Source organism: Plasmodium malariae, assembly GCF_900090045.1.
Source record: "Plasmodium malariae genome assembly, chromosome: 13".
In the NCBI taxonomy this organism is placed as follows: domain Eukaryota; phylum Apicomplexa; class Aconoidasida; order Haemosporida; family Plasmodiidae; genus Plasmodium; species Plasmodium malariae.
In genome coordinates, this window is record NC_041787.1 from 2,482,331 (window position 1) to 2,495,051 (window position 12,721).

The following is a 12,721-nucleotide window of genomic DNA, read 5'->3' on the forward strand; positions in this document are numbered from 1 at the left end:
ATTTGATAACTATATGGAATTATATTTTTAACACGAAATATAAAAATATTTTTGCCTGTGTATAGTAAAAAATATCATGTTTTAATTTATGGAACTTAAGGCATTAAATGGTAATTAAAATTATCGAACCGTTTAAACATAATACCAGAATTGTATATTATTATATTATAACATAAATAAAGAATTTCATCTTTTAATACACTCTTTGAAATAAAACGTAAGAGATATATAATTTGAAAAAAATTAAATAACAATAAAAGGATAAATAAAAATATTGATTGATAATAAGACTTTTTAAATAATTACATCACATAAAAGATTAATTTGTAATATATATGTTTAATAAACATATCAAATGAAGGAATTAATTGTTTAATTTTTTTTTTTTTTTTTGTTTCAGATCCTTATGTTCTATTCAATTTATTTTAAAAATATTTTGATTAATAACAATATAGATGAGAGTATAGAGAACAACAATTTATAATTTTTAAAATGTTTTATATTGAAGTTATATTTTGCGTATATTAGTTATGAATATTATAAATATAATATATAATCAACCTGTAATAGGATGTGAATGCTGGATACAAAACAAAAAAGAATTCTCTCAAATACCTGAGAATATAGGGAAAAAAATTTATAAAATTAATTTTCAAATATTTATATAACAATTTTTTTTTTTTTTTGCTAATTATAGTGTAAAAACAAATTTTATGTAAAATTATAAGTATTTAATTTTATTATATTTTTTCCAAATTTGTAATTCTAAAATAAATATATTATATAAGCTTTATATTTTATATGTGTATATATTAGCTTATCACTTTTTGACAGTGTTACTTACGTGGTACTTAGGAAAATAAAAGAAAAATAGAAAAAGTTAATTTGTGCATTATTAAAATTTAGACTATATAAAAAAATTTTTTATTTTGAATTAGATACAAATTATACTATTGTAGAAATTATTATACAAAAATATAAGCATTATTATGGTATTTTTAAAAATATATACATAATTTAATATATTTTTTAATAACTAAAAATTTTACTTTCTTAATTCATAAAAATTAATATAAGAAAATGTTGTAGCTAAATAATAATGAATATTCGATAAAATAAAAAAATATTTTCCATATCTACATGTTCTTTTTCTATTATTTTTAGGGTCACATTAATTTATTTAACTAATGCGTGAAGTAACACAAAAAAACATGTTAGAAATTAGAATTATTTCTTAGAAACAAAGTAAAAATTCATAATTATTTTGTGAATATATATTAGTATACATTTTCTACGTACTATACTTTCTTTTATATGAATGCAAAAATTTTATCACTTAGTAAATAATTTTTGTTTTCATATCATCTTAATAATTTTCTTATTATATTCTTTTTTTCTAAATTAATTTATAAATAAAAATTTAATCTCTTTGCTATTAAATAATTAATTTAAATATTATGAACAATTATCATTTATTTTGATTCAATTTTATTTCTATAATAACCTATATAGAAATTATTCTAAATTTTAAAATTATTTTGTTTTTGTAAAAAATATATGAAGCATATCTATAATAATTCATTTTGTAAAATTTAAAATAAATTAAATAAACAAAAAATGATAAAATATTAACAGATTCATTTATCATTTTCAATATATTAAACTATAGTTATCTTTTGCATTGGTTAATATATAAAAAAAATTAATAATGTATAAAATGAAAGAAAGTTTCAATTCCACTATTTTTATTAAAATCTTTATCTTTACTCTTTTAATTTGGATAATTCATTATAACAATAAACTGGTATTATAATAATATTTCTTATAATACTTTATTTTTTGTTATTGAATATTTTATTTTTAAAAATAACATTTTCTTAGCGTTGAAATATATATATTTATAAATAATATTTGTTTACATTTTCTTTTTTAGAATAGATGCAGTGGGTTATTGGATGAGACGTATAAGTTAGATAGAAATTTATGCTTAACAACTAATCGACTGTTAGCGCATTATTCAGTGAATGGAAAATTTGATGTGTTATATAGCAAAGTACTAGATGAAGATGTATCTGAAAATAACAAAGACACATTATTAAAAAACGAAGAATTAAAAGATAGTACATTAAAAAGAGTGGAATGGGGTAAAGTAGCTAAAAGTAATAAATCTTCGTTATTTAGTAGAGTGGATGTATTGTGTGAAAAAAAAATATTCAGTTTATTAGATTCCTTTGACAAAATAAGGAATAACGAAGAAATCAACGATTGGGAAAAGTGTAAAGCCATAAATAGAAAGAAGATAAAATTAGCACTTATTCCATTATCTTTGTTAGTATTGAGTTTATCAGTATTTTTAAAATTAGTTCATAGATTTAAAGAACCATCTACTAAAATTAGTAGTGATTTGTTAACAATAATTTTACTAGGTTTGATATTTGCAATGATCATATCTATTGTATTAGGTATTATTTATACCTATGAAAAGATTAAAAAATATAGAATGATAAAGAAAATATAATAGTAGAATTTTTAATAATGATATGGTTGTTTCACAGGAAAAAAATTTTAAATTATAAAAAATAGTTATGTAATATTCTTAAGTATAATAATTTTACAAGAGTGCATGTAATTACGTAATTTTTATGGTTGCACGTGAGCATGTATATCTGTTTTTATATAAGATATAAAAGTTTTTGTTATAAATTCTTAGTCAATTTGATTGCTTTATTTTATAAATTAATATTTAAAAACTTTTTTTGCGCGTAGTTCAATACACTAACATAATATATGCGTGATTTTATATTTTTTTTGCAAAATTTGTATATGTTCCATAAAGTTCATATAGAAATGTGAATTTGTTATTATACCATTAAATTTGTAGGAAAATTCATGTTTTATATTAGGAAGTACACTTTTTTTTTTTTCATTTGTTTCATTATTTTACAGTAAAAAAATGACTGTTTTGTGATTCAATTAAAAATAATGTATTAATTGTTTTATGTCAATTGTAGATATCTTTTTTTGCGTATAATATAAGGAAAAAACTGTAATATTTTGTTTTTTTAAAGAAAAAATTTAGTTAGTATTTATTATAAATAATATTATGTTAGATGAACTGCAATAAATATACGATACAAAAGAGTTTTTTGTAAATGTTTAAATTTTTGTATGATTTATATATTTGAAATTATACATATATAATTGATCATATTTATTCTAAAAGTTAATTATATAAAATTGATCAATAAATAGGGATTATATAAAATTGTAACTAAATAAGGAAGGGATTCACTATGTATATTGCTTACTTAAGATGTTCTTTTAATTCAATTTATTAGAATTACTTAAGTATATATTATAATGAAAGTTATGAATGTATATCCTACTTGAATTTGTGTATTTTTCTTACTAAGTAACCTGAGTATTTAATGAACAAAGAAAAATAAGTTATTAAGTATTAATTTAGAAATAAACTTTTTTTTGTCTTATAATAATAATAATTTTATAAAAATTAACCGTGTATATGTACAAGTTCAAGTATTTATAAGGAAAACGAAAATAAATACGACTACTTTCCTTAATAGAGCTCGCGAACATAATTATTTTGAAGCTTACACTGTATGTAGATTTTTCTGTATGTGAGATAAAAATAGTATTAATAATTTCCTAAAATATTTTAAAATATGGAAAGTTAATATTAAAAAATTATCAATATTTTGATACTAATAATGCTACTTCTTTATTGTAATAAAAGGAAATAAATATAAATAGAATTTATTTGTTTTTTTTTATAATTATATCATTTTTTTGTTAAATTTATAGGTTATGTTAGGTTTGAAGTAATGTATAGTAATATATCTATAAAATATATCATTGAAAAAGAAAAAAATATAACATTTTATGAAAAATGTACATATGAGAATTTTACATGCTTGTATTTAATAAATAATATTCGATTATTCATAAATTCTAATAAAAATGAAGATTGTATTTATCATGTGTTTTATTTATAGGCGTTACATACCCTAATATGCTCATTTCTTGATAGTGAGTTTGTATATACATGTCTTATTCATTAATTCATATTTTTTGGGGCTAAAAAGAGTGGAACTAACTAATAAAATATTTTGCATTAGGAAATTTCTAATCATAATAATAAAAAATTAAGTAACATTATTATTTTTTTTATATTTTGTTTAATATTAATAATTAAATACAAATTTCATGAAATTAATTTTATATATATAATAGCATTTTATTTTTCAAAATACTATAAATAATAACTAATATTTGCTATGGAATCAATTCAATTTGACTCAAAAAATTTAATATAAGAAATAACATATACGTTTATGTGTCCTATATATATTTATTTCTAATTGTGCTATATGTATTTCATAGTAGAAAATTTATTTTAATCTTTTGCTTTTTGTTTTCCTTTATATATTTTTGTGTATATTTATATAATTTAATTGAGAAAAATAAATGTACTACTAGAACATTAATGTATAATCATTTAATTTTACTTAAACTATTTGTTTCTATAAATGTTTTTTTATATTTTTTATCACAATTATAATATTTCACTATGTAGTATATTTATATTTGTCAACTAGGTACTTTAATATTACCAATTCAGTATTAAGCATTCTAGTAATTTACCTAAGTGCTAATGAAAATTAGATTTTAAAGAAAATGAACTTAAAGAACATTTTAAATTATTTTATGGAATTATTGACTAATAATGTTTATCACTTCTTATGTGAAAATTATGTAGATGAAAGCTTTTACATAAAGTCATTTTTTTTTTTTTTTTTTTTTGTTTTATGCATCCAACATGGACATAGTAAATGTATAATTTATGAAATTTTTTAAAGTATTTTTATACTTCTCCATAATATTTTATGTAAAATAATATAATTTATGAATATAAATACTGTGCATGAATAAGTATCTAGTGCAATAAGCCATGAAATACTTTTTATAGTATACTGAAAAATCAATGAAAATAATTATTATACAGAAATCGATTATATTATATTGACTGCGGTGCATTAGAAAAATGCATACAAATTTATGTTAATTTAAAACATTTTTTATTTAAAATAATATTATATTATAATATTTCTATTAAAGGAAATACATAAAAAAACAAGAAAAAAAAAACAAAAAAGATAGAATATATATACTGTTAATACTATTAATATAAACATTATCTATATTTGTTAATTTGTATTTAATGAATATTATATTGGGAACTTCGTCTAATAATGTATGTTACATTTACTTTGAATATATATATAAAGAATACCAAATACTTCTTTAATGTAATATGTAATAAATTAATAATATATATTTTTTTATTTACCTAAAAAATTAGAGAACATGTATTATAATAAAATAAGAAATTCTTTTGTATGACCTTTTTGATTTCATATTAATTCTTTAGTTCTATTGTATTACACACTATATTTTTAAAGACATCATTAGTAAATTGAAAATTTTAAATATTAAAATATTTATATGAAATTACAATTTTTATTATATTCTGTGTTAAGCAAAATTTTTAGAGTACCATTCTTAATTGCTTTTATAATCTTTTACATTACTTAATTAATATATAGTACTCTAATTGGTTATATAATATAATATTATTTTATTTTATTTTATTTATTTTTTTTGTTTAACTTTGAAAAAGAAATTTTGAAGTATATGGCTTTTTTATAATTATTGTGTAAAATTTAGTGGTAGTAATGATATACATGTTAAAAAAAAAATATTTATATATATGTTTATAATCACATTGCCTTATGTTATATATATTATGAGGAGAAAGTTAATATTTTATTACCAAATTAAAGTACTTTTTATATGATGTCATAATTTAGGGAACATAAATAAAATAGGCAAGTGTAGATACATTTCTGAAAAAATTGATCAAAAGCATTTTTAGAAAAAATGAATATTCTTATATCTGAAAAAAACTACTCAAAAATTAATTGTTTAACAAGAAATTATTATATAATGCATATGTTTTTCATGAATTATTTCATATTTTATATATACGTATTACTATATATTTTTTAAATAGTTTAATATATTTTTTATATAGAAATAATAACTGAGATCAAAAAGGCAGGATTACCAATTTATGGGAGAATATATAGCAAAATAAGATCATTTATAAATTATGTTACAACAATAATATAAGAATACATTAAAATTTTATTTATATATAATAATATTACTTATTTGATATATCTTTTTTTTTTTTTTTTTTATAAATTAAAAATAACATTTTAAATTTATTTATATTTTTCTTTCTTTGTTTTTTTAATTGTATATTTGGAACATAAAAATTTATTAAAATGATAAAATAAAATTATATATCAGACTATTACAGTAATTTTTTGTATTTATAATATTTTTTTGATTATCAGCATCTTCTGTATACCATTTAAGGAATAGAGATATTTGAGAATAATATTTTTCTTCTGTTAAACCTATTTTTAATGAAATATTATTTATTTATGTGTTTATGTTTATTTAATATACTTCGTCTCTAATATGTTATCTAGAAACTATGCATTAAAAGAAACAATAAAAAAATAATATATTAGTTACAAAATTGTAAATGGATGAATTACTGAATCATATATTTTAGTAGAGTATATATTGCTATTCTTCATTACTTTATATGTATATATTATGCCCTGTTTGTTATGCCTATTTGTAGATTTATTGCTTTTGATATATTTTTAAATTAATGAAATTGTTAAAATATTTCCTTAGCAATTTTAACTTCAATTTCTATTTTTTTTTTTTTTACTAATTTAATATATCTCCTAAATATATAAATATATTTAAAAAAAAACAAAAAATGGGTACATGAATATAAAGGTTTTTCATTTAAAAATAATATATAAATTAATCTTAAAAATTATGATTTTTATTAGTTACCATACAATATAAAGAATAATTTTTTGTTTATCTTTAAAATATATATTTATTTATGGATTATGTACTATGCTATAAATTGAATTTATTAAATGTATTATTGAACAAAATTTTATATACTTATTTACATATTAACTAAAGAATATATTATAATTAATGTAATATAAATGTTATACAAAATATTACTGTTTTTATTTGTTATTACTCTAATTATATTGATTTAATAATTAATATTTTTATGAATAATAGTTTGTACTCATAAAAAATGTTTATAACATTAGAATTATTAATAGATAACATACTAAAATTTAATAATTATTTTTTTATTATGTATAGAAGTGTATTATATATATATTCTATACGTTCTGTACTCTATATAAACTCAATATCTCTATATAAGAAGTAAACTATTTTTGTATTTTCGATCAGGTTGAATTTACAATAATATTATTTAATTCATTGATTACATTAAATAATTGAATTGTATATTTTCAACATCCATTAATGAATTCATATTGTTTTATTTTATTGAAAATTTTGTTTTTATTACTAATTAAATTTAAGATAAAATTTATAAAATTAATTTTTATTATTATCATTCTTTTCATAAGATGTAAGATTCATTATATTTATATAAATTTTATCAAATATTTAAGGAGCCATAGTAAAAAAAAAGTTTTAAATTAAATATAGTATTCTCTATCATTAAAAGTTAGTTATAATAGTATTAATTTATTTATACTTATTATACTAGAATATCAAGTTCTGTATCATGGGGCAAAAAATTAAGTTTATCTTAATTATGGAAATTGGTGCTTTTATCCTTTTAACGTGGATATACTATTTTAGCCATGACATAGTATGATTTTATTATTTATGGATATTTGAATTATTCATATTTTTCCAGATTTATTATTATTAATATTTCTCTTTTCCATTAGTTAATTTATTTTTTTGAAAATTTTTTACATATTTTTTTTAAGAGAACGTTTAAAAAATATTTCCATGGGAATTGCAACTTCGTTAAAAAATTAGATACAATAACTTATCGCTTACTAGAAAAATGTAAACATCCTAAGGATTCAAGCATTGTAGGTTTAAATGAAGAGATACCAAGTAATGCAATGAAAAAAAAAAAAAAGTCATATAATTATGAATGTTGGGAAAAGTCAAAAAATAAACAATCAAATGGGCGTTCATCAACAAATCAGGAAGGTCACAAACAAAATATAACAAATAAATCTTGTATGTTTGAAACAAAAAAATATTCTCATGTTGAAAAAAAAATATTCAAAGAACTCGATTACATGGTTTTTCTTAAAAATAGCAGGACAATTAGCAATAAGACTTACAGAAAGTTAGTACGTAAAAAATACGGATTGCGAATTGTTTTACCTTTATTATTGTTTTTGTTATTATTAACAGTATTCGTAGCAGATTTATCAGTGGGTTATGCATTTGAAACTGATGGAGGATCTTGGGGACTAATAGGTTTGACAGAATATTTAAAAACATTGACGAAACAGAATATTGCATGGTTGAATACCTTTTTAGAATGGTTGAAGGATAATTTACCATGGTTATCGGCATGTCCTAATTTAAATACAGGTACCCATAAGGCCTGTTTTTTAGGACCAATATTTGGTATTTTGATATATTTCATACCCTTCCTTATACTAGGTGTCACATTTATATTGGCTATTTTTTATTACCACAAGAAAGTTAAAAAATATGAAAAAATTAAGTACAGGAAAAGGTGAAGTGAATAATAAGGAATATGTTTACTTCTGTAAAGTAGTCCTTAATATGAAGTATTATTTTTAATATATTTGGTTATATACTCATTAAATAAAAACTGCTCATATTTTTTTTTAAGAACCAATATATACTTTGCCTTTTTGATATAAACTAGTAAAAGTAAGCGTTCTTCTTTCTTTTGTGAATTTGCATGTTTTAATTTTTTGCAGTTTGCATTAAAAGTATTGTTTGCGTTTAATAAAATAGTGTGGATTCAAATATTTATATATTTTATAAAATAGTTTTTATGAATTGTATATTCATATACATTAAAATTAATATATAATAACAAAATTCATATAATTTTATTGAAGTGTGATAATTTATTCTGGATAAAAATGTTGTGTATACCTCTATTTTACATACTAATATAAAATTATTACTTTTTCAATATATTATGGAAATTAATTATGATTTTTAAATTAATAATAAATGTTCCTTGCTTTTTATTTAATGAAAGGAATTGAATATATTTTGTTGCATTGATATGTAAATATATATTTGTTAACTAAAGCGAAAACTTCACATTTATTCTGAAAAATGTATTCTATGAGAAATATATTATAAAACATATTTACTATAAAAATATTTTTAACCAACCTTTTTTTTTTTTTGAATAATATAAATGTGAAATTATGAATATAAGAAATAAAATAATTTCATTTTTAGTTATTAATTATAAATGTTCAGTGAATAGAAGATTCTAAAATTTTACAATTAATTGAAGATATAAAACTAATTATTATATTAATGTTTTCATAATAGGAATTTTAATTTGATTGTGCAAAAAATATTTAAATGTGTATTATATTAAATATTAATAAATTAAAATATAATATGCTGTTTGTATTTTTTATATCACTCAAAGTTTAAAATAAAGTATTAAATTTAATTATATATTAATGTATAATTTATATAAAAATTTTTCTTTATTTTTAATAATTGTAAATTACTAAAATTGTAATATATATACTAAATAAAGTTAAATTATGGTAGGGGTAATGTAAGTAAATATTCTTTTTCTACAGGCATATATTAATATGCATGTGTTTTTTGGCATATTTTTGTTATTTTCTTATGTTTATAAATATATAAAGTAAAGAACTAAAATATTTTTTTAAAATGTATATAAATGTATGTAATTTGTATTGACAATTACTAATCTTTTAATATTTAAGATTTCATTTTAAAAATTAAAAGATAATAAAAACAAGAGTATACTTTTTTTTAATAGATCATTCATAAATATGTGCCATTTTTTTTTACTTGTTGAGTAATATGAAATAATGCCTATTTAAAAAACTTCTGCAAATTTTTATAAAACATTTAATTAAATAAGAGTAATGTATAGGGCTTCTTACGTAGTGATGTTACGTTTAATTTTAATAATATAATTTTATTTATTAAATGTGATTTCTTTATAGGTTAACATGAAGATAATAATATAATAAAAATCTATGCTTTATATATAAATTATATACATATTATACACATTATTGATTAGACAATAAATTAATACATACTTATATTGTTTTCTGTGAAATTATATCTATGATCTAAAGAAAATGAAAAAACATATATGGGAAATTTTACATAGGGTAACTAAAAATAATTGTAATATAAATTTTAATTAAAGATGTACTTTTTATTTTTTTTAATATTAATATTATTGCATATTGTTATAATATTTCTTCTGTATAAATAATGTGTACTCGGAATAATTTAATTTGTATATATATGTATATTTTTTTTATATTTTTTATGTGTTCTTTTCGAATACAATAGAAGAAAGAAATACAATTATTTTAATCTTAGTGCATTTGATTTAAAACAATGATATTTCTCTAAGGATAACTGTTAACCATGTTAAAAGATACTATATTCCCTGCCATAAAAATTTTTATGTTGACATACTAAATTACATTATGGAGAAACATGAATATGTATATCATGAAATTTATACTGATATTTTTTTTGTTTATAATATGTTTATCTAAGCTGATTCCAGGATGAATAAAATAATATGAACATTAAAATTACGAAGAATATACAGTATATATACCTAACATTTATGTATTATTTAGGAATATATAATATATATAGAAATATAATGTAGATATATTTTAACATGGAATTTATATGAGCTTTATAAGAGAAAAACATTAGTATTATTCTAAAAAGAGAAAAATAAGTTCAAAGAACAGAATAGAAAGGATACCATATTAAAATGTTATATATATTTTTTGATGATTGTTTACTTATAACATAAGCATCAAGGTTTATGGGTTCACGTGAATATACTTTTATAAAAATGTTAGGTCTTAACTGATATATGCATTATAACTTTGTATACAGATTTTATAGGTTATAATTTTTAGTGTATTTAAAATAATTTTAATGTGGATCGAAATAATTATCTTAGTAATAATAACCCATCAATTTTGTATATATCTATTATGTAATTTATTAAGACGAGTGAAGAAATTTACATACTCATAACTTTTATTTCCATTTGAAGTAGTACATTAATATACGGTTTTTTAATATTTAAAATATAAGTGAAAATATATCTTTTCTATTATTTTTTTAAATTCCTGAAAATTCATACAAATAAAATTATAAAAAGAGTTATATACCTAGAATTCATTACTAATATAAAAAAGCAAATCCATAAGTTTATTAATAATTTTTTATACATACAGTTTTTTCGATTATATTCTAAATTATATCTCTAATTCATAATATGTGCATTATTTGTAATAAAAACTATAATTTTTACGTACTGCACATTGATTTACGTCGTATAATTTCTTCATATTTCTAGTAATTTTATTTAATAAAGTTCAAGGTATGTTTTTGTAAGAGGATATAATTAAATATAATTATTAAGAATTGTTAATTGTACCTTGCTCATTTAAGTGAATATTCAATTTTTTATGTATTTTCTATGAACACAAATAGTTTTAAAGTATCATCTTGTAAATTTAAAAGAAAATAATAAACTGTGCAAATTAAATACTTGCGAAATTTGGTTATCTAAAGTTTAATGCAAAATAGCCAACTTGAGGTAGAGTTCAATAAATAATGTTTTCTTAAAAATAAATGAAAATTTATTTGATTATCAATTTTAAAAACGTTCTATATTGTCTAAATTTATAATAAAAAAAAAAAAATTAACTACAAATGCATTTGAATATAAAAGAAATTTAGATAATCTACTGATATATAATGGAATTGCTATTAATATAAATTTAACAAATATATATTATTAAGAACATCTCGTAAATAAAATTTTATGTTTAAAATTTAATATTACAGTTTAAGTAGACATTTATATGTTTGTAAAAATATTATAAGAATTAAAAATATGATATAACATTTATATAGTATAATTACCTTGAAAATAATTATTTTATAAAATTTTAGTAGGTGAACTTTCTAGGTATTCTATAAATATAATAAAATATAATGAATTTTTTTTTAATTTAATTAAAATCAATTTTCATTATTAAATATAATATTTGTATAGTTATTCTTTTTGGTTTCCCAAATTACTGTTTACTAATAAATGCTTTTATTTATAATATTAGTAAATATTTTTGAATATAAAAAAAATAATATTTACATTTTTAAATATTATATCCATTTTAATTATTATACATTTTTGTTTTTTTAGAAGTTGGATTAAATAAGGTTCCATTTTCATCGTTATTTAATATCTATATTATATATTAATATTTTGTAACTACAAAACAAAATATTATAAAACAGTAAAAACAATATATAATAAATAACTTATAATTCAATACATAAAAAATGTATATTAGCATAAAGTATTAATAATGATAACTTAATTGAATGATTTATTCATATTTTTAAAGTTAAACTCAATAATATATTTCTACCGTTCTTACTGTAGGAAACTGCCATAATTTTTTTGGTTTATGAATTTTATAATTTTAAACTT

At 18.1% G+C, this 12,721-nt stretch overlaps 2 protein-coding genes across 2 annotated transcripts; both read left to right on the forward strand.

The window, feature by feature from the left end:
* Positions 1-1,717: 1,717 nt before the first annotated feature.
* On the forward strand, positions 1,718-2,518 carry PmUG01_13058400 (Plasmodium exported protein, unknown function; the record flags this gene model as incomplete). Its single annotated transcript, XM_029007584.1, has 2 exons — positions 1,718-1,804; positions 1,934-2,518. 2 exons carry the CDS (start codon positions 1,718-1,720, stop codon positions 2,516-2,518), a joined length of 672 nt encoding a protein of 223 aa, XP_028863958.1.
* A 5,211-nt stretch (positions 2,519-7,729) lies between these two features.
* PmUG01_13058500 (fam-l protein) lies at positions 7,730-8,717 on the forward strand (the record flags this gene model as incomplete). The annotated part of the gene is made up of 2 exons (XM_029007585.1): positions 7,730-7,816; positions 8,037-8,717. The coding sequence occupies 2 exons, from the start codon at positions 7,730-7,732 to the stop codon at positions 8,715-8,717; spliced, it is 768 nt and encodes a 255-aa protein (XP_028863959.1).
* Between the last annotated feature and the right edge of the window lie 4,004 nt (positions 8,718-12,721).